This window comes from Equus przewalskii, chromosome 12, assembly GCF_037783145.1.
Source record: "Equus przewalskii isolate Varuska chromosome 12, EquPr2, whole genome shotgun sequence".
Lineage (NCBI taxonomy): Eukaryota > Metazoa > Chordata > Mammalia > Perissodactyla > Equidae > Equus > Equus przewalskii.
In genome coordinates, this window is record NC_091842.1 from 37480374 (window position 1) to 37505708 (window position 25335).

A 25335-nucleotide genomic window follows, 5' to 3' on the forward strand; every position below is an offset into this window, starting at 1 on the left:
AAGGGTCCAACAGAATCTGCGTATTTAAAATCACAGCTATTCAAATCTATTGGAATTGTTAGGGGTGACTTCAAATACAGAGGGTACCCGAAAATCCACCCCACGTGGTAAACAATTCTGCTTAGTTTTTCTGCAGAATTCATCCAAGTGAAAAATCAAAGCTCTAAAGTCAATGAGATGAATTTCATTTAAATGAATTTATTTTGCTTAGTAAAATAGCGGGCCACAAAAGTTCCTACTAAGTGCTTCATAAACATATATTTTGCCTGAAATGGACCTTTCACAAAAGAGGTTGTGCAAAGAGGTTTTGAAAGACCACTAAATTTCATTTAATAGTGGCATTCTAGAATTAGGCAAATAGGGCTATCGACATACATAATGACCAGTGTATATAAATACAGATTTGGGTCCAACTCACAAGTGAATACCTGTGTATATACCATACATATATGTATATGTTTATATATATATATATATATATATATATATGTATGTATATATAAACTGTTGATAATTTACAAAATTAAAAAGTTTAGAAAATATGGTTTTTAGAGCCACCTTGATAAAAATGGGGCCATCCATAGAATGGAGATCCTACGGGAGAGCTCTCTGCTCCCATCTTCCCTAAGCTCCTGGAGCAGTGATTTATGAAGCTTAAATATACAGGCCCAGAGAGTCTCCACGGTAGGCCATTAGCTGAAGCCAAAATGCACACCTTTTCATTAGCATTATGCATCATTGAAATGCATTCTACAAATTTTCGTTTTTTTACAAACGACCAGTGGATAACCAATGGTAGTACCGAGTTAGTAGTGTTGAAACTAAGCAAAGGTTATTACTATAGTTGACTAAGAACTATAATTCAACATTGTACTAAGAAATCTAGCTATCAAAAACTTTACAGAGATGTTTCAAATCTTCTGCAAACACCCACTCACATGACTATAATTCCTGGAATTTTCAGGAAGGACTTTCTGATTTCAAGGTATCATCAAAGAAGTTGAGTCGAGTGGTATTGAATTCAATGTTTTAGAACATTGTTATAGTTCTTGGGGCTGTTTTGGTTAACACCTCAGCATTGCTTGCATTTTGGGCTGATAATTTCTCAATAATTGGACTTTAAGGCATACGGAAGTTATGGTTCAAATAACACCATATTCCGACTGCTAAATCAGAGAGATACATCTTTCTCCGCACATACAGTTGCACCATGACCTTTTATCATCACCACCAAGTTCTCTGCCCCTTCCCCACTGACCCCTCGCCCCAACTTTGTTTCCACCGGAAAGTTACAACAGGTGAAGGATTCTTTTCCCTGCCTGACTGAATCATGGTAAAATAGTGTGGCAGTTACTGCTCTAAAAAAGTGGGCTCCTAATTTTGTGTCCCACAGTCCTTGAGAATCTGATTTAAAAAAGAAAAAAGAAAAAAAGCTATGGAACTTCTGCCCAGATAAGTACATTTGTTCTTACAATTTTGCATACAATTTCGGTGAGCACCTGAAGTCCACTGGTGGCCCCCAGGTTAGGAACTCCTGTCTTGGAAATACGAGACGGTAATTTGTCTCATTGGTCCGATTCTCACCAGGACTGAGCCATGTCAAAGTGGAGAAAGAAAAATGTTCCCACTGGTCCCAAGGAGACTGATGTCCTCTTATCTAGTGCTTGGTCTCCCCAGGATTATTTTTACCTGTTTTGCTAGGAGCAGAAATAGGAGACACGTTAAAAACTATTGCAGTGAGGGGGTGGGGGAGTGGCATTTGCATGTAGATTAGTCAAGTTACTAAATCTATGCAAACAATTCTGTGGGAATCCCCCAACTCCCCAGAAAAGCAAAGAAGAAATAAAACCTTATGCTGGAATAGATGGTTATAAGGCACCACCTCAAAGCATTTTCAAATCTTAAACATACGCTTCCTTCCCAGGCCAACGTGGCCTGGGTGCCTTTGGAAATCAAACTCTACTTTTGAAGTCTTGCATGGTCCGGACCCTTTTCTCTTTAAAGTTTCCTCACATGCCCCATGCTGAGAAGTGACACAGTTCCAGCAATATCCCACAGCTTCTGAATGTCCTTTACTAAGGGAATTGTTTCGGTTCCCATTGTACACAAAGCATTTCGTTTCCCCTTCGGTCAGCTGCCTCAGGGAGCTTTAAAGGAAGGGATCATTTTTGGTACGGGAGACAGGGATGCTACAATACAACGGTCTGCAAGAGGACAGCGTATGTAAAATGCATGAAACGTAGATGCATTCCCAGGTGCCCAATTATTGCTACAAAATAGGATATTAATTCCAAATGCCTTAAGAATAGGCATTTGTTCTTATCCGTCAAGTACTTTTCTCAGAGTAAGTGAAAAACAAGCTAATACCTCATTGTAAGCCTGCCTCTTCGGAAGGCATAATCCTTCTCAGCCAAAAAGGCACCGTGTAATAAGGATAGCAAATAAATTTCATTTCACATAGTAATTCCAATTGGCTGAGAGTATAGGCCTAAAGTGATGTATTGAGGATTCGAAGGAAGTGTCTCTGATGAAAAGGGGAGGGAATTCATTCTCAATGTCTGCCATGTGGACGGAAGGGCGGGTGTCACTTAGGCCTCACGCTTGCCATTTCGATGTAGAGCATTCCTGAGCACAGAATGAAAATGCATGAATAGAAAGACCATATAATATATAAGCTGGGCTGTACTTCCAAACATGATTTTTTGTGTCTGTTATTACCAGGCAATTTTTCATGGATGTTTCTAAACTACACTTTGAAAGACAAAGTCACGTTGGGAACATCACTGTGATGGGAACAGAGCATGCCAGTGGCTAAGCACATCTTCTTGTTTCTTCCTTGACCAGCATTTGTGGCAAGGGGCGGCCCATCTGTTCCACCCTTGGGTAGGACTAAATGAGTGTCCCCAAGCAGGAAGCACTGAATGGAAGATGCTCTGACATCGGCCATCAGTCTCCTCAAATCCGTGTCTCTGGTGTTACAATATATGTCCCCAGAGCACATTCGTTCTTTGTCTGAGTCAGTGGTTTCCAATGGGGGGCAATACTCTGTCACCTCCACAACTCAGGGACATTTGACAATGCCTGGAGACATCTTTGGTTGTCATGAGTGAAGAAGGCGGTGCTACTGGCATCTAGTAGTAGAGACCAGGGATGCTGCTAAACATCCTCTAATGCACAGGACAGCCCCCATGATGACAGGAAACTATCCAATCCAAGTGTCAATAGTGCAGTAGTGTCCAGCTTAAATCCTGGTGCAAGTCAACAGTACTGATCTCTGCTGTTCAAAACTCTGCAGCAGTAGACCCGCCACGGTGACGGCTGGGGGCTCTGAGTGTGAATCCCCGCCTGGCCACCAGCCGTGTGACCCTAAGCAGAGCACTTGACCTCTCTCGGCCCCCACATCCCCATCTCTAAAACAGGGATGACAGCAGGGTCCAGGCCACAGTACAAAATGTGAAAATGGAATTAAAGCTCTTGGCAAAGCAGGTGGCACACGGAAAGCGCGAGCGAAAAACAGGACGACAAAGACTGCAAAACTTTCCAACAGGTAAACAATGTGTATCAGCCACACGCCTGGCACCGTGGCCACCAAATCAGAGCCAGAACCACCACAGGGCTCCATATGAACTCCGTTTACCCACCAAGATGTAAGGGCACGTTTCAGCCACAGCATCAGGTTTGGCGTGTCTGTAAAAACGAAAGGCACGTCTCCTTTGACCAGGCAATTTCATCTCTAGGAATTTACCCCACAGGCAAACTTACACGTGTAGAAAATGGTGCCGGTCAAGGACATTCAATATAGCACTTTAGTAATAAAATACTGGAAATAATATAAATACCCACCAAAAGGAGACTAATTAAATAGCATAGAGCAAATATATGCAACAGAATATTAATAAATATTAAAATATAATAAAATTAAAAGTATTAAATATATAAAATAGATTAAATTTTACAGTTGACAAAGCATTTCGTAATAGTTCGTATAAAATTAAATTTTATATATTTAAATGCATGTTTAATTTATTAATAATTTATATCAAAGTATATTTAATTATTAAATATGGAAAGTAAATTAAAATGCATTAAAAAGTCATTAATATTAAAATAAAATTTAAAAAATAAATACATGCAATTAACAAAATAGAGGAGAAATATATGTACGGAAATGGAGTAATCCCTAAAATATTTCCTTAAATTAAAAAAAATAAAGAAAAGCCAAGTGTGGAACTATGCATATCCTATGCTACCTGTGTTAGTGCAAATGTGTGTATATGTGTAACAGATCCACAAAATGCTACAGGAGAAATCATAACAGCAGCTGTCTCTGGCAAGCTAGGACACAAGTGGAAGGGAGATATATGTTTCCTGGCATACGTTTGCATTTCCTTTATTATTGTGTCATTTTAATCTAAACTATTAAATAAATAAAATGAAGCATCAAACACGCCCTGTTAAATACATCATCCCTGCCTCGAAACCAGCCTACTTCTTTGGCGCTTGACTTTTGTAAACGCCAGCAAATCATTTTTTGCTCAAAATGAGTCATTTTCATTCCTCTGGTCTAATCTCTTTCTGTACAGACGCCCCCAATTTTTAATACAAATAACACCTGCAGAGGAGCTGACTATGACCAGGCAGTTTGCTATGCTCACGACAACAAGGAAAACTGCAAGAGGTTCTCATTATAACTCAGAAGACAAATTAGGAGACTATGCCGGCCTCTCCCCCCATCCCACTTTGCAAACTCCAGCTTTCAGATGAAGAGCAGTGTCAATTAGCAAAGCCGGTTGGCTCTCAGAAGCTGAGCTGGCTCCTGGGCTATTATTAGTTTCTGAACGATGGCTTGGAAGGAAGGACAAAAAACACAAAACTTACACTAGGCTTTGAATTTTGAAACCACTATTCTGGGCAAAGGCAAAATTATATCACCCAGTTAGGAGATTTACAGGATTCACCTTATGAAATGAACTCCGCTGGTCCCCTCCAGATCTAAAAACACTGTTGCTTCATGATCTCTTACTTGATGACTGTAGGGTAATGTACTTGGATGTGTGTGCGTGGTTTGTTTTCACTCTGAAAATAATTAATGTTGCTTTAAAAAGTTAAAAGGGAAAAAAAAATAAAATGGCAAGGGCACACTGACATCTACTGGCATTGCATAAACTTTGAGGCAAGCCTTTGTTCCAGGCCCTGCTCTCCATTTATTCTCGTGTGCTGAGGCCCCTTCGTGGCCAACAAAATTAACATTCTCCAATATGCTCCCCCAAATTATGGAAAGAGAAGATCATCAAGTAATGAAAACCCAACAGCCTGTTTCCCTGGAGTGGGGTCCCCCCCGCCTTCACTAAGGCAATCTGGAGCTCCAGGGAACGAATCATTTCCCTTTTTTTTTTTAATAAGTAGAAGATCAGGGCTGGAGACAAATTCGATTCTGCGAACCGTTTCCCCTGACTGCATTCCTATACGTGGGAATTCCCCCAATCCTCGTCTGGAAACGGTGAACATGGGGTAGCCACACTCTCCCCGTGCCAGAAAGCAAGGAAAATAAATGTGAACATCTCTGTTTCTGAGGCTCAAACCAAAGCAGCAGCAGAACCAAAAATATGAATAAAAAGGGAGGGCCTCGAAAATGTTCACTTCAGAAAAGAGGCGAAAAGATCTCTGTTGTGCTAACAGGAGACTTGAAAATAGATGCCAAAACGGAGAAGCCCCCAAAGTGTCTCCCAATCTGTTTTTAATCTCTGCCAGTGACATGGAGCCAATATGGGGGCAATTCAGGGGTGGTTCAAGGTGGAGAAACGAATTCCGTTTTCTCATTAAACTTTACGGATGTTATGAAGATATGTTCACAGAGTTGGGGACTGGCTCTGCCTCCAAAGAAGTTGTCACTCACCGAATGCACCTGTGAACACAGGGAGTACCTGAGCGGGGTAGGGGAAGCTTAACAGAGCTATGCCCCCGACGTGTAATAAGCAGATGTCCAGCTGCCACTGCTCCTCGTTCTCGTGGGTTCTGAAGTCAGAGCAGGCCATCGCACCACCACCATATCGCCCTCTGCTCCCTCTCTTCCTCCTACAACACACACACGTGTGCACACGCACAACACACACACATGCGCGCTCCCACCCCCATGTACACCACATAATGCTTATACAGGCACATTCCCACCCATGCACAACACGCACTCACACCCATGCACACACACACCCCCCCCATTGCCTTTCCCCCAAGGTACTCCCAGCAGCTCTTCTCTCGTCTTCGATACACCCATGAGTAATGGTACGAGCAAAGATCTCAGGCATTTCAGAAAGAACGAAGGGGTCCCAAGAACAGGCTGCACATTCTGGCCTCTGCAGCTTCTCCAGCTACATGGACTCCCTTGCTTACGCTGCTGCGGGCATGCGGGCCACCTTGCAGTCTTCAGGACATGCAGAGCGCTCTCCTTTCTTGGGGCTTCTGAACACACTGGTGCCTCTGCCCACCGTGGCCTCCTGCCCTCTCTCCATCCCCCCTCTTTGCAGAACTTGGTCCTTCTCATGCTCCAGGTCTCAGCTTAATGTCACCCAAAAGTCTCCCCTTGGAGAGACCTTCCTTGCCCTCCTACTTAATATGGCCATTCACCCTTGCATTACGTTAGTGCCCCATTTTGTTTCCATCTTGATACCCATTATAGTAGGTAATCATATTGTCCATTTACTTCTTTTCATCTTTTGTGTTGGTCTCTCCCACTGGAAACTAAGCTTCACCAGCAGGGATCTTGTCGGTCTCGGTCACTGGTCAAAGTTTCAAAGTGTCATCCCAACACAACATCCCCAGTGCCTAGCACAGAGCGGCAGCCTGACCACATTCACCAAATGCACCAGAAAGGCAAGGAGTGACCCCACAAAAGTGAGCCTACATATCATAAGCAATGCTCCAGGTAAAAACTTATAAAAAGAAAAGTTGGGGAAATAAAGTGTCTGTTTGCCCTGTTGGGACTTAAACAGGCACTCCTTAACCCCACGTCTAGCTCAAGACACCAAGCACTACACTATATTGTCCTATTTTCCAAGGATTCCCGGTGTTTTAAAGGGCTTCAACTTATTAACGTGTGTCTTCCAACTTTCACCTATCTCACGTATATTTACTTTAGGTACTTGCAAAGATAATTTTTCTAAAAAAATGTAAAAAGCAACATAAGTTACAATAAAAGATGAAAATTAAAATAAAGGCAGAGGGCTGGCCCGGTGGCACAGCAGTTAAGTGTACATGTTCCGCTTCGGCGGCCCGGGGTTCGGTGGTTCAGATCCCGGGTGCGGACATTGCACTGCTTGGCACGCCATGCTGTGGTAGGCATCCCACATAGAAAGTAGAGGAAGATGGGCATAGATGTTAGCTCAGGGCCAGTCTTCCCCAGCAAAAAGAGGAGGATTGGCAGCAGTTAGCTCAGGGCTAATCTTCCTCAAAAAATAAAATAAAATAAAGGCAGAGAAGTAAAACGGAGTCAATTGTGAGGTTAATATGCAAAACCTATGCTAGCAAACCCATATATTGTCAAGACTGAGCTGTAAAATCAGCTCTGAGCTTCCTGGTAGGCTTTGTGAAAAGGAAACACAATCGGTTATTCCACATAGAGCGTCTGGTATATAGATAGCAATCAACACCTCAGGAAAGGAGGAACTCTTTCTGGTCCTGAAACCAGAGATAACACAGATAGCCAACAGCGCCCTCAAGAATATCATCACAGCAAATAACAGCAGGGAGTGTGAATTCTTCAGTTTGCTATCCTTCTTGGTCCCCCTTATTTGCTTTCAACATTAGGTTTCTCTTTAAGTGTTAGACTCAGCTGTAATTACTCAAACTTTAATCTAAAAAGTCTATTCTTTTCCTGTATGTATGTATAATATCTCTTTCTTTAAATACGGATCAAATGGCTTTCTTATGACATCTCTCATTAAAAGCTGACAGGAGCACAGCACAAGTGAATTCATGGATTGGCAGTGAAGGAAGTCTTGTCCTCATTATATACTTTCAAAGGTTACTGTAAGGTCACACAGACTAAAACTATGCAAGTTTCATGTGCAAAACAAATGAAACTCACTAGGAAACAAAATATCTTCCCAAGACCCACAGGCACATTAATTATGGAAACTTTTGTATCAGAGTCTTGAAGTGAGAAGCTCTTGTCTGAATATTACAAGGTAAATACATGGATGAGGCTTGACTACTCTGAGAAGTCTATGACATAGCTGCATAACTTACCTCACTCTGGAGCATCAATCCTTGGTGAGAGAGGCAGAATCGTCTGTCTTTTAATAGATAGGGAAATGGAAGTTCAGAGAGATGCAGTAACTTGCCCAAGGGCACACAGCTAGAAAGCAGCAGAATCTGGACTCAAAAGTTAGGTATGCCTGTGTCCCCTCACACATTTTCTTCTGGGAAGTGTGGTCTTCTCAAAGCTTTTCTGACTCCTAAATGACTGTGCCAGCTCAGTTCAATGTACCATCATCTTGAAAAGCAAAGCTTTTTTCTCCTTATTTAGCCGGCTTCCTACCTGCTATAATCCGGACTGAGCAAACTCCCCAAATCGGAAATGAGAAACCCTTCCACGAAGAGCCTCACATTTTCAAAGAGAGATAGCAATCATCCTCTTTATTCTCCCCAAGGAAACTCATGAGATTTCCCAGCCCACGCAAAAGAGAACTATTTTCCATCCCTTTGTGAATTCCCACACGTGCACTCTCAGACTTTGCAATCAGGAGCAGATGAACTGGACCCAGCTTTCTGAGGGTGCCAAAGGAAAAGACGTGTTCTTCACAACGCCGTGACCGTGAGCCGTGTCACAAGCCAGCCTTCCCTCCAGAAAAACCCAAGAAGGAGTGGCTCATTCCCAGGGCATCTTTAAGAGACTCACCCTAAAACACAAGCAGTGACCCCAGAATCAAGATGGAGGGCTTGTCCCAAGCGAAACACACACACACACACGCACACACACACACACACAGAGCTAGCATCCCTGGGATCTGGCCAGGCCTGTGAACGCTGAATCAGCCTCTCGATTCCCTGCTCTGTCACTTTTCATAACAAGTCTAATAAATTAGTGTTTCTCTCTGCCAATCAATCAGAGCCCGTGCATATGGCCGCTGTCAGCAGCCCTCGGCAGGCAGAACTCCATATAGACACTCAGGTCTGTCAACTCCTTCAACTATACATTGGCAGCCATGCTGGTTTCTTCCCCCTTCACTCTCAATTTATCATCTCGGTTACAGTCAAGAGGAAAATGTAGGAATCACATCCTGGGGCCAATTTGCTGCCTGGAGGGATTGTGAAATTCTAGTAGCAACAACAACGACAATAATGATATCATTATTAGTAAATGATAATAATAATTGTCATTATCATCATAGCAAGCACCACGACTGAACACCTCCCGTGTGCTAGACCACTTTTCTAAAATAACTTACAAAGCAGATTAATCGCCAAACTGACCCTCCAGAGTAGGAATACTTATCATCTCCATCGATAGGTGGAAACTGAGGTTCAGAGAGGTTAAGAAAGGCCAAAAGGTCACAGAGCTAGAATGTGAGGGGATCTGAGGCTGGAGCGTCTGATGCTGAAACGTTAACCTGCCGTGCATTTCCCCCTCCCTCCCCTGAGTCTTGCAACAGCTCTTGCACTATGCCCCTCAACAGCCGACATGCCCTCTCAGTGAGGAGCAGAGAAGATGAGCATAGGGCTCCGGAAGCAACTGCCCGAGTCTGCAACTTTGTCTTTGGGCCTCAGTTCCCCCATCTGTAAAATGGGGATGATACAGGGTTTGCAATAAAGAGTTAATGAAATGACGTGTACAAAGCATTCTTCCCCATGCCCGAGCACAGAGGGAGCTCCAAACAAATGGTAGCTCTCAGGAAACGGACGAGGACACAAAGAAGACAATTTCGAAAACCTAAGCCCGGACACTCTTGTCTGACTCCCTATATTCTAAAATCCACACAAAAGACACATCTTGAGGAAAGATAGACCCGGCAATGCGCAAGGTGATTGCACAAGTGGATTTCTTATGCCGGCAAAGGTCTAATTTTGTTCTTAGAAAAAATGAAAGGGGAGCTGATGGAGATGACAAGGCTCCCACAAAGTGAGCGGTTTGCAAACCGCACGTGGAGTGGTTATCAGAGCCGTGCTAGCCTCGAGTGTGTGACACCCAAAGGCTGTCTGCAGCTGGACGGGTGGCCCACACTCTCCCCACAGAAGCACGCCCAGCGTGTGAGCCTGGAGACAGGGCCAGAGGTGCCGCCCAGGACCTTAGGGTCCTGAAGAGAGAAACAGCAAAAGGAGAGCTGGCCTGCACCAGTGCAGACCACCCCGCACAGGGCACTCCCACACAGCCATAAAGAAACGTCGTGGCAAATAGAAAGAGAGCCCAGCTTTCCTTTGTGCCTCTTATGCAGTCAGCATCCCTTCTCAAGACAAGCTGAGCAGGAAGCTCCCCCTAACCACTGCACCGCCCCGCCTCCTCCCCCAGCATCTTACAAAGGCAGCCAAAGTGGCAGTGACTGGTATCATGGGCTGAGGACCCAGACCATCGGGTCAAAATCCTGGGTGTGCCACTTACCTGCTTGAGGTGTCCTGAGACAAACGGCTTAAGCCTGCCTACCTCTCGCTATGTATCTGCAAAATGGGGACAGGAAAAGAATGCACCTCAAAGCATGCTGGGAGGAGCAAATGGAACGATTTGTTATTTCTCTTTCAAGCATCTACTCTGTGCCGAGCACCGTGCTAGACGCCAGGGATAGGCACCCGAGATTAACACCCAGTGGAGTAAGAGACAGAGATAAGACAGTCACTCAGGTAAATAGAAAGCGGCCCCTGGGATGACCGCAAGGACGGAGAGTCCACACAGGAAGGAGGGAGGGTTTCCCTGAGCGAGGGCCTTTTGAGCTGTAACCTGAGGAGGAGTAGGGAGTGAACAAGGTGAACTACGGGGGGTGGACGCACGGGGGGAGATGACCCCATGCCAGGAATCCACAGCTCAGTACACAGCAACGCACGCAGACTGCTCAGCACGGCTTGTATTGTGTAGAAAGTGTTCAAAACATACCGACTTATTATTATTGTCACAGGGTGTCTAACAGGCACAGAGTTCCAGGGCTGTGGATGATGAGAGACAGGTTCGGGGGTCAAATGCGGGAAGAAAGTCACACTGTCCAGAGGTCCAAACCTTCCATTTAAACTCTGCCACCGCCTTCCAAGGCCGGGAGAGCCTGCAAAGACGGACAACACCAGGTGCACCCAGAGCTCTCGCGAGGCAACTCGCTTCTTCCCGTCAATATCCATCATCACACCTGCCGGTGGGAGACACACATGGCCACACTCTGAAAAGGAACCTACTGGAACAGACGATCAATAAAGGGGATTTGCGTGCAGGAGATGTGTCAGCCAAGCCACCGGGAAGAGCATGTGTGGGTGAGGGGGGTGTTGCCTCCTTGAACGGACACCCAGAGAAAGAAACTACTGAGGATAATGTCCACAGACACATGCTCAGTGTTCCACCCACACACAATGAACATCACGGAGAAACCTGAGGGTTTTTTTCCCTCTTTTCTTGAATAGAAGACTTTGTTCTAAGCCCCCAAAGGAGGAGGAGAAAATGAGGTTTAATTTCTTCAACGTTGTAGGGTTTACCCTAGGAGATGCCAGGGGGTTCACGGACCACATTTGGTTATGGGGATGAACTGGAACTTTGAGACAAAAGTTGGCTGGCCAGGAAGCCAAGCTTGTTTACTTACACTTCTCAAAAACATCTGACGGTGTTTCTCACTACACTGAAGCCATAAATATATCATGGCATTTCTCTGCATTAAACATTCCAATGGCTTCCAGACTCCTTACCAGGCCTCAAGGGTTTACATGACACAACTTCATCCATATACCGTAACCACTGTTTCAGCCCCAGGGCCTTTGCACTTGCTGTTCCCTCTCTCTGAAACTCTGTTCATGCAGTTGAGCACTCTAGAACGGAAGCTCCATCGGGGCAGGGGTGTCGGTGTGTACCGATCACTGTATATTTCAAGTGCTTCAAACAGTGCTTGGCACAGAGCAGATGCTTAATAAATACTCACAGGATCACTGTGTAGCTTGATACACCTCAGCTACTCTTTTTCACTTAGATCTCCTTTGAAAGCCCTTCCAAGTCACTCTCTCTCATACTGTCACATTTTAATTTTTGTAACCCTTGTCATTGTCCTTATAAAAATGGATTTCCATCCCCTGCTTATTGCCTGGCTTCCCCCACAACAATGGAAGCTCCAAGAGAGCAAAGTCCTCATTGGCCTTGTTCCCTGAGCAGAAAGTCTGACATGTGGTATGTCCTGGATCAATGTTTACTGCATTAGCCACTCCTTCCCCCGAGACAGACACACTCCTCTGTCACATCAGGCAACGGCCACCCCATCATCTCTTGTGACTACTCACTAACGACAAACCATCAATAATGATGGTGCTCAGAGAAACTACAGATACAAAACATGAGGATGGGTGTCTCTCCTGTCAACCCCATGTGTCCTTTTCACAAGAACCCCAGACCCTACGACCAGTCTAACCACCTTCTCTGCTGAAGTCACCTGATGGTGCTGGGGGCCCCTCGTTTTGAAGCTCCCTCACTGATTGATTCTTTAATTAAAGTTTTAGTACTAGTGCTGTGCCTGAGGCACTGTTTTAAATAATGGAGGTAGGCAGTGGGGAGAGTCTCAAGACTTCTTTAAAAACAGCATGTTCATGTTCGAGGTCGTTGGCGCAATAAAGTTGCATCTCTGGCCATATGGGGGTGAATGGGACAAATTATCGGATGATTTTAGGAAAGCTGACCAGTATTAATTTGTGGCGCATGCTTACTGTGCAGCTCCCATGCTGGGTGGCGAAGGCAGGACTAGCTGCCCTGTGCCCTTCAGAGCAAAGGCACTTGGATTTCAATAGTCTCTATGCAAACCACTGGGAAACCGCTGCGTCCCCAAAGTATTTTCTGTGTCAGATACGATCTCCCTCTTGGAATGTGTTCATTACTTCATGCATCAGCTTAAAGCATGCAAATAAAATGGTCTAATTTTTGGAAAGGTGAAATACCAGACATATTTATACAGGGCAGACCCAATTTTCTGGATGCCAAAAAAAAAAACTTATCTGAAAGGAATTTTATAAAATACAATGGTTTGGTATGGCTTGAGCTGAAAGGGCTAAACTTTTTTTTTTTTTAAAGTCATCAGAGACGTGAGGAAGTCTAAAAGGCTCAGACCTTAGAGGAGTTGGTAGAAAAATAGCATCAATTATCAGGAAGAGAAAATAGGGCAGAGTGGGTCATTTCTAGGAGGAGAAATCTGTTCAGACCCACGTTCTGGCTCATCTCGGAGTGGAAAACTCCGGGACCACGGGGTGACATCAAAGACAGCGCGTTCTGAGGACAGTAAGATTTACCAAGACGATAGTTTCACCCCAGGAGGCTGAGGAGGAGAGGCCTTCCTGTTGACTAGAAGAACACACAACTCCTGCAAAAACTTAATTTCAGGGCGGACATGCTGGTGGAGACGGTATCACATGTCACCGACCTACCCCCTAGCCAGTGGGCGGCTCCTTGCTGATCCTCCTTGGAACATGGGGAGAATGGAAGAGGGGCGGTCAGGCCAACTTTCTCTCCGAGAGACTGAGGCTGCTGTGAGTAAGCTCTCTTTAGGACTAACCTCCCTTTTAATTCTTTTTCATCTGTCGTTTAAAAGAAAGTGTGTGTAAGAGAACCTGCCTGCCTTCTCTAACCCACTAGGTGTCATAAGGCTCAAAATAGAGAGTAATCGATTTGATAAAAATAATAATAATAATAAAGAAAACCAACATTATCAGGTACTTACCATGTGCCAGACTTTGTTCTAAGTGTTTATTGCTTTCTTTAATTCTCCCTCAAACCCTCTGAGGTCAGTGCTACCACTGAAACTCTCACTCGAAAGGTGAAAAAACTGAGGCACAGAGAGGTTAAGTAACTTGTCCCAGGTCACACAGCCAGCAGGTCAGGGGTGAGGAGTGGGGTTGTGCTCTTCTCAGCCATAAAGCTCTACCCTCTGGACCCTTAAGGTGCCCTGGAAAATTGTAAGGGATGATGCTTGTTTTTTGCTAGCCCAACTCAACCTGAGCTAACTTAGGAGAAACCCAGTGGATTCCTCTGGACCCGGTGCTTCTCAGATGAGCTCAAAGAGCAGGAAGGTTTAGCCTCAGCCCCTGCCACAGCCACCTTTACCCTTCATGGGTGCCAGGTCCTTGCCTCTGAAGGAAAAAGACCTTGGCCAAAAATAAATCTGCCGCTGGCTCCAGCCAGGCCCTCTGTGGTCACTTAAAAATTGAAAGGATTCAAGCTCTCTCATCTTTTTTTTTTTTCCTTTTGTAACAAAGATAAATGGGAAATGGAGGGTGGATGAACCAGGACAGGAGCAAGGAGGGATCACGGGCTGGGGCGTGTCCTAAACTTGCGCCGACAAAGCCAGGCCTCTTGGCACAGTGGATTTTTAAAAATTAAAATCAAGAATCATTACTATTATAAAAGAAAATTCAAGTTATGGTGCATCACGTTTCAGCTGAAACGAAGCTATTCCGCGGTACCTCCCCAGCTTCTTTCCAAGTTCAGCTGAGAAGACCCGCAGTTGGGTGCCAGTTCGCTGGGCCGCCAGGCACAGACTTCCAAGCACGTGAGCAGCCCCGCCCCAAACGCTCCAGGCAGGCAGGTGCACCCCGGTCCTTGCCCTCGCAGGAGCGAGGTGCCCCCCATTCCTTGCAGGAGAGAATGGAGTTGGTGGCTCCTGGGCCGGGCGGATCCGGGTCATACCCTCCCTTCCCGCGCGGGCAGCTTCCGGGCTCCGCGTGACACCTGGTCCCTGGAGCTGGCGCCCCGGAGGCTCCAGGAGCATCCCAGCCAGGTGGCTCCCCGGGCAGCGGGAATATGGGAGCAGAGGCCCCGTAACCCCGCCCTCGCCTCCATCCCTGGACAGCTGGGAAATGGGAGCGGACGCGGGGCGACCCCCGCTCTGCGCTCCGACGCTGCGCGGAGTCCCGCCACCTCCTGGGTTTCCTCCCCCGGGGTGAAGGCGCGGCAGGAGTTTCCGAGTCTCGAGTTCCCAGGCTGGCCTCCTCCCCCGGGGTCGAACGCGGCGGCATCCCGAGCGTTTATGCCTGTGCCAACAAACACAGACGCTCTCCCTCCAGCTCAGCGACCCCCTTCTCTTCCCCGCCTCCCACAAGGGCTTCGGCGCTTCTAAACGCCGTCCCAGGCGACCGAAGTGCCTCCTCCCTCAGACCTCCGGAAGCGCGGTGGAGAAGGCGGCGACCCAGGGCGCGCCGAGTGCACGTTTCCAGCCGGCCAGGGAGACTAACCCAAGTGCGCAGGCAGGTTCCCGCTCCTCCTGCACTGGGACTCGCGCCCAGGGGGACGGACGAGGCAGCCTGGGTGCTCCTAAGGGGCGCTCTGGAGCGAGGAAGGGCGTGCTCCTGGAAGCGAGGCGGGGATGGGGGCTGGGGTGGCTCCGGATCTCGGGCCCCTCGGGGGGGACGTGCAGGGAGATCGCTCCACCACACTGAAAAAGTTCCCAGTCAAGCGCACCTAGCCTGGCGCTAGAAGGAGCCCAGCTCTCGGGTCCTGGGCTCTTCCCTCTGTGGGACCCTGTGGGCCAGGTCAGGGGGGCGCAGAGGCGATGACTTCCCCTGGACTTACCTAGAACTCCCAGCGAGCCTGGCTCTGGTCGCCTTCCGCTCGGCCCCAGACCCTCCAATTCCCCTGCGTTGTCTGCACTCCCAGCCACACTCACCATGAGCTGGAGGCGGCGAAAGGGGGTGCTGGCTTCTCCCACGCTGTCCGCAACTTCGCGGGCAGGTCAGCCCCGCCCTGGCGCCCCTGCCTGGGCGGCGGGCTGGGCGCAGCTGCGCGCGGCGCGGGTCTGGACAGCAGGGGCCCTGATAGCCACTGCCAGGGGATCTGGAGCGCAAGGTTCCTCAGTGCCGGAGTGCGCCGCCCGCTCCTCCGCGCTCTGCCTGGCTTGGAGACTAGGAGTTCTCTCGCTCCGGACGCAGGGGCGGGGCGCACGGCTGTCCCCTCCAGATGCGGGGTACCCTGTCCGCTCCTTCCTCCTCCTGCCCCTGGGGCGCACGAGTGGGTCCGGCCGCCACCGCCGCCTCTGCCGTTCCCGGGGCTGGCAGAGCGCCCCCGCCCCACCGTGGGTGCAGCCGGGGGCTGGGGCGAAGCGAGAGGGATTCCCCTCCCCGAGTTCGGGTTTCCCCACCCTGCGCGGACCCTGGGCTCGGTCCGCGGCCGCCGCCGCTGCTGCTGCGAGAACCACTTCAGGGCAGCGCAGCCCGTGCCAGCGGCTACGGCTGGAGGAGGAGGCGGCGGCGCGGCTCGCACGGGGACAGGAAAGGAGGTGACCTTCAAACCCCGCGCTCGGGGAGACCGGGAGGAGGGTTGGGGTGATGGAGGGGAGCGGTGTGCGTCCGGTGGCCCGCGAGAGCGCTGGCAGGCGGGCGGGAGAGAGTGAAGAGGAGATCTTCAAACAAAAATATAGATTAGGAAATAAACAAAGGAGAGCGAGAGAGCGAGCGAGAAAATGTGTGCATGTGTGTGTGTGTGTGCGTGTGCGCGCGTGTCTGTGTGTGTGTGAGAGTGTGTGTGCGCGCGCGCGACAGGCGGCGAGCAGCCCCGGCTGCGGAGCCAAAAATAATCCGGTGCGCGAGGGAGCGCCCCCACCCCCTTCCCGTCGCCAGCGCCGCCGCCGCGGTCACGCGTGCAGCCCCGGATTCTGGCGGGCGGCGGTGGACGCACGACCCGGTGCCTTGGTCTTCTGGCCTAGAGGGGCGGTGGGGTGAGTGTTGGAAGTAGGGCCAATGAGCCGAGGTCTTTCGCGCCCCCAAGTCTTTGTCGTCCCAAAGTGGGCTCGCTCATTGAGCACCAGCGCCCTCCTCCATCCCCAGCCCTTAATGATTAGTAGAGAAACCCCCTGCTGAAAGGCTAAATGGAGGCGGCTTCTCGCCCCCATCTACTTCTGGTTTGGGGAAGTTTTCTGGCGAATCTTCAATTCACGTGGCCAGACAGTGATGGAACCCTAGCGAGATGCAAAAAGTTATGTAGGCCCAGGCCAGGCAGGAAGGGAGTGCGCGCTGGCCCGGGCCGCCCCCGCCCTGGCCTCCTCCTGGCCACCTAATCCTGCGCTGGGCGCTGACTCCAGAGGGTCCAGAGATGGTCCTCTCAGCAGCTGCCTTAGAGCCAGAAGCCCTGTGACTCCTTAATAAACACGACCACTTATTAAGCGCCTCCTTTCCACCAGATGCTATTTTAAACATTTACCTTGAACTTTCTCGACAACTAGATGATGGAGGTACTGCACGTTTGTCTATTTCACAGATCAGAAAAGGGAGGCTTAGAGAAGTTAATGTTTCTTCTTTCCTGAGCCCCACCCTAGACTCACTGATCCAGAAACTGGTTTTCGTGGGGAGGGGGAGAGGAAATAAACATTCTAGGTGATTATGGTGCGCAGTAAAGGTTGAGGTCCAGTGAGTCATAATTTGGTCAAGGTCACACAGGATTTCTGGGCAGATCTACCTAACGTCGTTCGGTGTACCACTGCACCACCCTGCCTTCTGAGGGCAAGACGGGATTGGACAAGGCCCGACTTGAGCACTTGATCTGAGGCCCATTTTCACTTCCCTGCCTTCCCCTTTGATTTTGCATTTGCAGTATGGCTTCTCTTCCAAGTAGGACTGTAAGGTTTCCAAAAGGAAAAACCATGTTACATGTGTTACTTTGTATCATGTGTGTTTCCTAGTGCTAACAATAGCGGGCTCTATAGGAGTTCCTTTGTAATCCTCTCAGGCTAGGATTTCTTCCAATATTAGAATAACACAAAGAGAACTTCTATCTACAACTGGAATTTTTTTAAAAAATCATGTAACATTTTATCATCATTTGAGAAAATAAATTTGCAAAATCTGGAAGGACATCTCTGTCACTGGCCCCAGTAGGCGACTTTGCAATTTGGGTTAGTTTTACCATACGCTTTCTTAGGACTCTCTTTGATAATAATATATTTGTATGTAAACAAGTTTTTTTTCTTTATACCGTCTCTTATCCTTCAGAGATAGCACAGTGAAGCCATAAATCTGGGTTAGTAACATCATAATCATTTCCCCCAGAAACTGTTTACAATGGGAAAGCCACCGAATTTAAATGTAATTGTCTAGCCGTGTAGGGAGATGAGATGGGTTGTAAAAGAGGTATTCTCAATTTAAAAGCAAATTATCAATAATGAGAGAAGAAATAAATGGCAGTTAATGGGAAGTTCTGTTGAGATATAATGTTTTGTGTAAATTCACCAACAGGAATTGTTTCTCCATACTCCTTCATTTTTATTCCAGAAGGGAAAAAAATGAATGCAATCATTCAAGGCAGAAGCACTGGCTGTTGTTTCATTAAAATGGGTAATTGCTGGGCGCTTTTATTATTTTTTAATATATATTTTTCCGTTGGAAATGAAATATTCACCTATCTCACAATCAAGGTCAGTTTGATGGACTCTGACTTATTTATTTTGGGGTAGAAATAGATATATTAGCGATGAGTGTCAGGCATGACTCTCTGGTACCTGTGTTGCTATGCAGCTTAAGAAAGCTTAATCTGAGTAAGGGAGACATTCATTACCATTTAAAACACAATTAGAGTAAAGATCAATATAGCATGCTCTTATGCTATTCATTTGGAAAGTACTAGTTTCTTTTTAACAATGACCTTTTGCATTCTGGGCAGAGTTTTGCGGTCATTCCTCCATGTTGAGCCCCTTCTAGGTAATGAGCGGTGCTGAATTAGACAGCTCCTAGGACAACCCAGAGCTAAGACACAGCCGGCTATGGTGGAAGAGAACATGGAGCTCCTGGAGAGAACATGGAGAACATTTGGCTCCTCCTACTGGACATGAAAAATACTTTGCAATGTGTGATACAAGCAGATGTCAAAATGGTATCTTCTATAAAGCTGGGAGGAAAGAATGACGCTGGAGCCTCATGCTTGGCTGAAGGTGCCCTAACTCGGCTTAGAGTGCTCAAGATCCATCTAGAGGGTAAATGTCATCATCTCACTTTAAAACTTAGGATCTTCCGGGGCCGGCCCGGTGGCGCAGCGGTTAAGTTCGCACGTTCCCTTCTCGGCGGCCCGGGGTTCGCTGGTTCGGATCCCAGGTGCGGACATGGCACTGCTTGGCAGCCATGCTGTGGTAGGTGTCCCACGTATAAACTAGAGGAAGATGGGCACGGATGTTAGCTCAGAGCCAGGCTTCCTCAGCAAAAAGAGGAGGACTGGCAGTAGTTAGCTGAGGGCTAATCTTCCTCCAAAAAAAAAAAAAAAAAAAAAAAACTTAGGATCTTCCTATGGCTCCTCATTGCCTCCCCAGATAAAGTCTAAGTCTTCTACATGGGTTACAAGCTCCTGGATTATCTGTCTCCCATTTTAAGTTGACCCCGGGGGTGATCGTCTCTGGCTTTCTCCATCCTTTGCATATGCTGTTCTTCCAAACTGGAATACTCCTACAGACTCTCTTTTGCTGGCAAGCTTCTATTCATCTTTTAGACCTCCATTTGGGCATCACTTTCTCCCTGCCAACTCCCATCCCCTACACATAGCAATAAGGCTAGGGCCTCTCTTTTAAACTCCCTGAGCACCTGGATTTAACTTGATCACTTCATTTCTCTCCGCCCATTGTAAACATGGCTCTCCTCCCATAGAGTGAAAGGTCTTTGATGTCAGGGACTTTTCCTCAGTGCATGGGGCCAATCATGTAATAAGCTCAGTAAATGTTTGGTGAGCTTTCCTTCTCCTTTGAGGTCATTGCTGTCTAAATGGGCTGACCTCTTTGAGATGGGTTGAGAGATCAAGCTGGTCATCCACTCACTTAGTCCTTTGTTCTTTTAGCCATCAAGTGTATCTTACTCAAGGCTAGTCTCTCACGTAAACCATTTACTGTTTAAACTAGACACAGTCTCTATACTCAAGAAGCTTATAGTCTAATGTGATAAGTAGGCACATAAATAAATGATCTCAAGAGTTTTGAAAGATTTTGACCAATACTGAAGGGGGGGCGTATAGCCAGACATGAGAGAAGGGGAGAAGGCCAGGAAAAGCTTTCTAGATGAGATCACCTCTAAACAGAGAAGTAGGAGTCACCCACAGAAATGGGTGAAGGCAATTCCTGGAGAAGAACACAGCTTATGAGACTGTCAGAAGCAAAACAGAGTCTAGCTCCTTCAAGGAACAGCAAATCTGTTCAACATAAATAGAGTCAGGCTAAATTCAGGGACCTGGAAGGGGAGATGGTAAGGCAAAATGGTGGACGGTGAAGCTGAAGATGTAGGCTGGGGCAAGCTCATAAAGGGCCCTGAATTGAAACAAGTGGTATGTTTGCTTTACCACAAGGCAGCTTTTGACAGAATGACTCAAGAGCTCACCAAGACCCACCATCCATAATTCCAGTGCCCATGGCCTGGACATTTCTCTGCCTCCACTGATGTTTTTAAGGATCAATTTGCTCCTTATGATTTATATTTGTTTAAGAACGTTTCCAGATACTCCTTATAAACGTCTACTGAAATCTAGGGATCAGTATGTTACTTCAAAGTACTCTAGGATTTTTAGAGATGATCGGTGGTATATTAGACGGGATAGGAAAAGGATGAAAAAAGCAAACCCAAAAAAAGTTGAAGTGCTCAAGCATCCTTCTGTTCTCTCCCCAAAGGATACCTTTCAATAGCAGCCACTGAAGAGAGGATGAGCTCCTCAAATTTATTTGTAAATGACTCTGATTCAATAAAACTCTTCACACGATCCTAATATTATGAAAGACCTGACTTGCCCTCAAGTTCTCAGTCTTCAGGCTTGCCTGAAAGCTTTATCACAGTCTGGATCAACTAATAAACTAATGAAAACAGTCTAAGGACCACAGGGAATGGATTATACCTTAAACTCTCTATTTCCCACTCAGTCCCTGAGCACATGGCAGATGCTCAATATATAGCTATTGATTGGTTGAACTAGCTCACCATCTATCATGCAGTTCAGGGTTTTGATATTAACCAAGGCAGCTAATGCTGAGAATGAGGCATCCAGCGTCCAGGGGGTGAGTTCCCTTTTTCTGAAAAGATGCAAACTTTCACACTCTGTTTAAAAATGTCTTTGAAGTGGTAAGCACAACCGTTTCTCCACTTCTCCTTGGACTCATCCCTTTTCCTCTCCTGCCCACATCCCCCAAATAATGAAGAAGATAGCCGTAACAGTGACACATATAACATTTTGAACAATAGTGATGATAAGAATAGCAATAAAAATAATAAGCATGTGGCATTGACTATATAAGCTCTTTAGTTGCATTATCTCATTTAATCCTCACAGTACAACTCTACGTGTAAATACTATTATGACTTCCTTTTGAAAGATGAGAAAACCAAAGCTTAAAAGAAGCAGGAATTTCAGTGACTTGGCAAAGCCCACAGAGCTGGTGAATAATTAGGCCAGGAATGTCAGAGCTGAGTTCATGAAGCATAAATCCTGATGCATCTTGTCTTTCTGTTTACTAGGACTCTTACTCCATGTAGGCAAGGGTAGAATCATGTCAGTGATTTATAGTCATGAAAATAGGGATTCCTAGTTCATTGGTCTTGGAGTAAGTAAAGGAAAAAGGGAAGTTCAGTGATCTGCAGCACCAACGGGAGCCTGCCTATACAAAAAGCACTTGGGAAACAAATATTTTGAGTGTGGTCAGAATCAAGTGAACAAAGATTCCTGAATACTTGGCCAATAATGAGTAGAAACTAAGCAACATCTTCAGTTTAGGGCAGGCTAGTTTATACGCCAGTTACTGTATCTCTAAGAAATATACTATCATATATTTAAGAAATATCTTATCGTATCTTTAAGAAATATTTCTTTAAGAAAAAGTGGATGAAGCTCTGGAGTAAAACAATTTTTGTATCGACCACTTAATAGCAATGTGAAGTACGCAACATTTTTTTAGACATCACTAATCCTCCACTTACCTGTGTGTAAAACGGGGATGATGATGATGATGTAGTTAATATAATAAAAGTTACTATTAATACAGTAGACATTGCAGCTGACTCTTATCCCCAAACATGATAATTCTAGCCTTCTCACGAGTGACAGGTTTAGGAATTGTCATAGGGTCCATGTCGTCTGATCCAGGAAAAGGTCATTGATGCGCTTATGGAACATTTCCTTTACCCAAGTGGAAGCCATAGGAAAGGATATTGTTTTTCTTATCCTTCCAGACGTCTCCTTGTGTGACTCTGACCTCTGGACCCTCCTCAGATACCTTAAGACCCGTCTGAGGATGACGGGGTAGGGAAACAGTAGCATCTGTGAGGTTGTGGAGCCACCAAATCAATCAGCGTTCTAAGCTGCCGAGCCACTGCATTCTCTGTTCCACCTGATGCTGTAGTCCCTCATTGCGTAAGTTTGCTTAAGATGACATCTGGCCTAAAGCAGGGTTTCTCAAACTTGGCACTATGGACATTTTGGCAGGATAATCCTTTGTTGTTCAGGGGTCACCTGTGCCCTGCAGGATGTTTAACATCATTCTTGGTCTCTTCCCACTCCACACTAGTGGTACTCCCTGACTGTGCCCTCAGCTGTGAGAACCAAAAATTCCTCCAGACATTTCCATGTGCTCCCTGGGGGGCAAAGTCACCCCAGGTGAGAACCACTGGTCTAAAGCATCCTCATCAATATGGTGACAGAAGCACTGCCACTGGTAGTAATGTAGCAGTAACAAGTAGCATGTACGCAGGCTCACTATGCACCGGGCATCATGGTCTACACCCCCACTCACGTTCTCACCAGCTCCTCTTAACAACTCCATCAACCTCACAGATGAGGAAACTGAAGTCCAGAGAGATGAAGGAATTCACTCACGGTCACCAAACTAGGGAGGAGTTGGTTTAGGACTCAAACCCAGCTCAGTAGTGACTCCCCCCATGCAAGGTTGTGATGGGAATTAAATGTATAATTCACCCGAAGTCCCTCAGATGAAGTGAGTGGCGGCTTCTGCGTAACAGTACATGGCAGGGTCGCCTTTAAGAAATGCCATGTGGTCTTGGCAATTCCACTGCTTTCCATACTTCTGAGAATTCCAGTTCACTCCTCTCGATGCTCCATATTGGGCTGAGTGTGCCAGCCAACATCCAGACTGCCTCAAACTAATAAAGAGGATGAAACCACCACAATCCTTGATGACACATCAAGGCAACCTGTGCCGAGCTGGCCATGACCTCCTTTTTTCCGGCTTTGAAAGTCAGTCCTGGTCTGAGCGGTCATGAGCAAAAAGCACTTGCCCATTTCACTCACTCTCGATTCCATGGTGCATTGGGGAGTTAGATGCCGGTTTTATTCTCTTGCTAGATAAGGTGATAAGAAGTCATTATCTGCCTGCTGAGGACTTGAGGAAGAATAAAAACGGTTTTCAGAACTTTCTCTATGCCAAGCCTCAGGTGTGACATTTAACCTCAGAGAAGCCCTGTGAGGGGGGGTAGTATTATTTTTCCCGTCTTACGGATAAAAAAAACTGAGATTCGAAGGGGAAAAAAAGCGCAAATTTTCAAAGCTTACAAACCTAACAAGCTCAAAATCCCACAGTGTGGTTTCAGGGCCATGGCATGGCTTTGCTTCCCTTTAGGTAGCTGTGGTCCAAAGTCCAATGAGACAGAAAAATTGTGTACATCTTCTAAAGTCCTACTAAAAGTAATTGAAAAAAAAAAACAAACACAAACGCTGTTTTGAATAGTTCCACTAAAGTCAACCATGAAGGTTGAAAGCAAGATTTCACGAGAAGAAAAATAGAAGTTGTAAGTCAATGAGGTGTAAATAGTTAATGAATTTATAATCAGAACATAAATAGTTTTGCCTTAATGTACTCACACCTCAGGGGGAAAGTGTTCTGTGTATTAGCGGCACAGAGTATTGACAATCAATTTCTTTCAAATGCACTTACTTTATTTTAAGTCCTAGTCATTTTATTACAAATGGATAAGTAAAGATATTTAAGTCATTTAGGATAAAATATGCAACCTTACAAGGAAGAATATGCATCTGCAGTGGTTACTGGTGGGTTATGGATGCTCTGAGCAGTAAAATATCTGTAAATCATGGCCACAGTGTGCATACTATGCTCTCCACTTATACATTTATTATTTCTATTTATTCCTTAGACTTCAATTAAGAGGCACAAACCTCTAAATTTTAAAAAAAAGAAAAACACCAGGAATATCTTTCAGGACTATACAGTAGTCGATATGAGGAAATATGGGCAAATAGCTAAAATCTGAGATTCTGAAAGCCGAATATACATCTAAAGGACACAGTTTGGGCATTGGGTAAAGTGGACTCTCTTCCTTGGAGCGTGTTCCCATGTCTCGTCTGGGTTTTCCACACCATTACTTTAGGCTGAGTTCAAAAGTCCTGTGCTACATTCATCTACAGACACTCTTTTGGGTTCCCCCAGAAGGAGACTCTGAGAGAAGCATCTGAATACGAGTCTGAATTGGGGAGGTGAACCCAGGAAACCACAGCAAAGGAGTGGGGGAGTAAGCCGGGGAAGGGACAGGAGCCAACACAAGTGTGTTGCCAAGCACATTACCACCGTGGGTAACTGGACATTAACCCCACTGAAGAATTCTGGAAGCAAGAGTAGAACATGCCCCTAGAGCTGGCCCAGCCGGGGGCCAAGGGAGCCGGAGTATTTCTACGCGGATTCCTGGCAGTCATTGGTTAAGGGTTAGTAGTGTACGGAGGGGTGTTAATGCAATGCCACCTCCAGCCTTCCTTGGGCTTGTGTAGGACAGAATCTAGTGATCAGACAGAGTCCTTAGGCAATGGTGTTGGCATCTGGAAGTCCAGAATGCATGCATGTAATGGAAAATACCGAGGGATAGGCATCTGGGAGAGTGGGGCAATGACTGCATCATCTGTATTCTCAACATCTCTCTGAAGAAAGAAGGGGAAATGTTGGCTTTGCTGGAGCAGCCAGTGATGTGTCCCATAGGAATGAAAAGCCCTGTGTCTCTCATCACATATCAAGCTCCACCACCCAAGCGTCCAAATGTCCTGTCGTTACCAAACTGGGCTTATATAAAAATTGTCTGTAATGCTTATGAAAATTCATATCCTGGGCACCACCCTAGAAATTCTGATTCAGAAAGTCTGTCATGAGGCCTGGGAATCTGAATTTTCAATTCCCCTTCCTACACACACAGACACACACACCCACACTCACCATGTAT

General features: G+C 46.4%; 1 protein-coding gene across 14 annotated transcripts in view; it reads right to left on the minus strand.

Moving 5' to 3' along the window:
- RBFOX1 (RNA binding fox-1 homolog 1) overlaps positions 1-25335 on the minus strand; it is a 1988870-nt gene that overhangs the window by 1373367 nt on the left and 590168 nt on the right. For 5 of the 14 annotated variants that reach the window (XM_070566844.1, XM_070566853.1, XM_070566835.1 and 2 more), the window contains exon 1: positions 15819-16640. The exons of 1 other annotated variant lie outside the window; for it this stretch is intronic. In XM_070566844.1, the coding sequence (XP_070422945.1) occupies positions 15819-15821 (3 nt within the window). In that variant the 5' untranslated portion in view covers positions 15822-16640. Of the gene's footprint in view, positions 1-15724; positions 16673-25335 lie in introns of those variants that run through there. 8 more of the 14 variants (XM_070566862.1, XM_070566866.1, XM_070566870.1 and 5 more) reach the window with 6 other exon arrangements.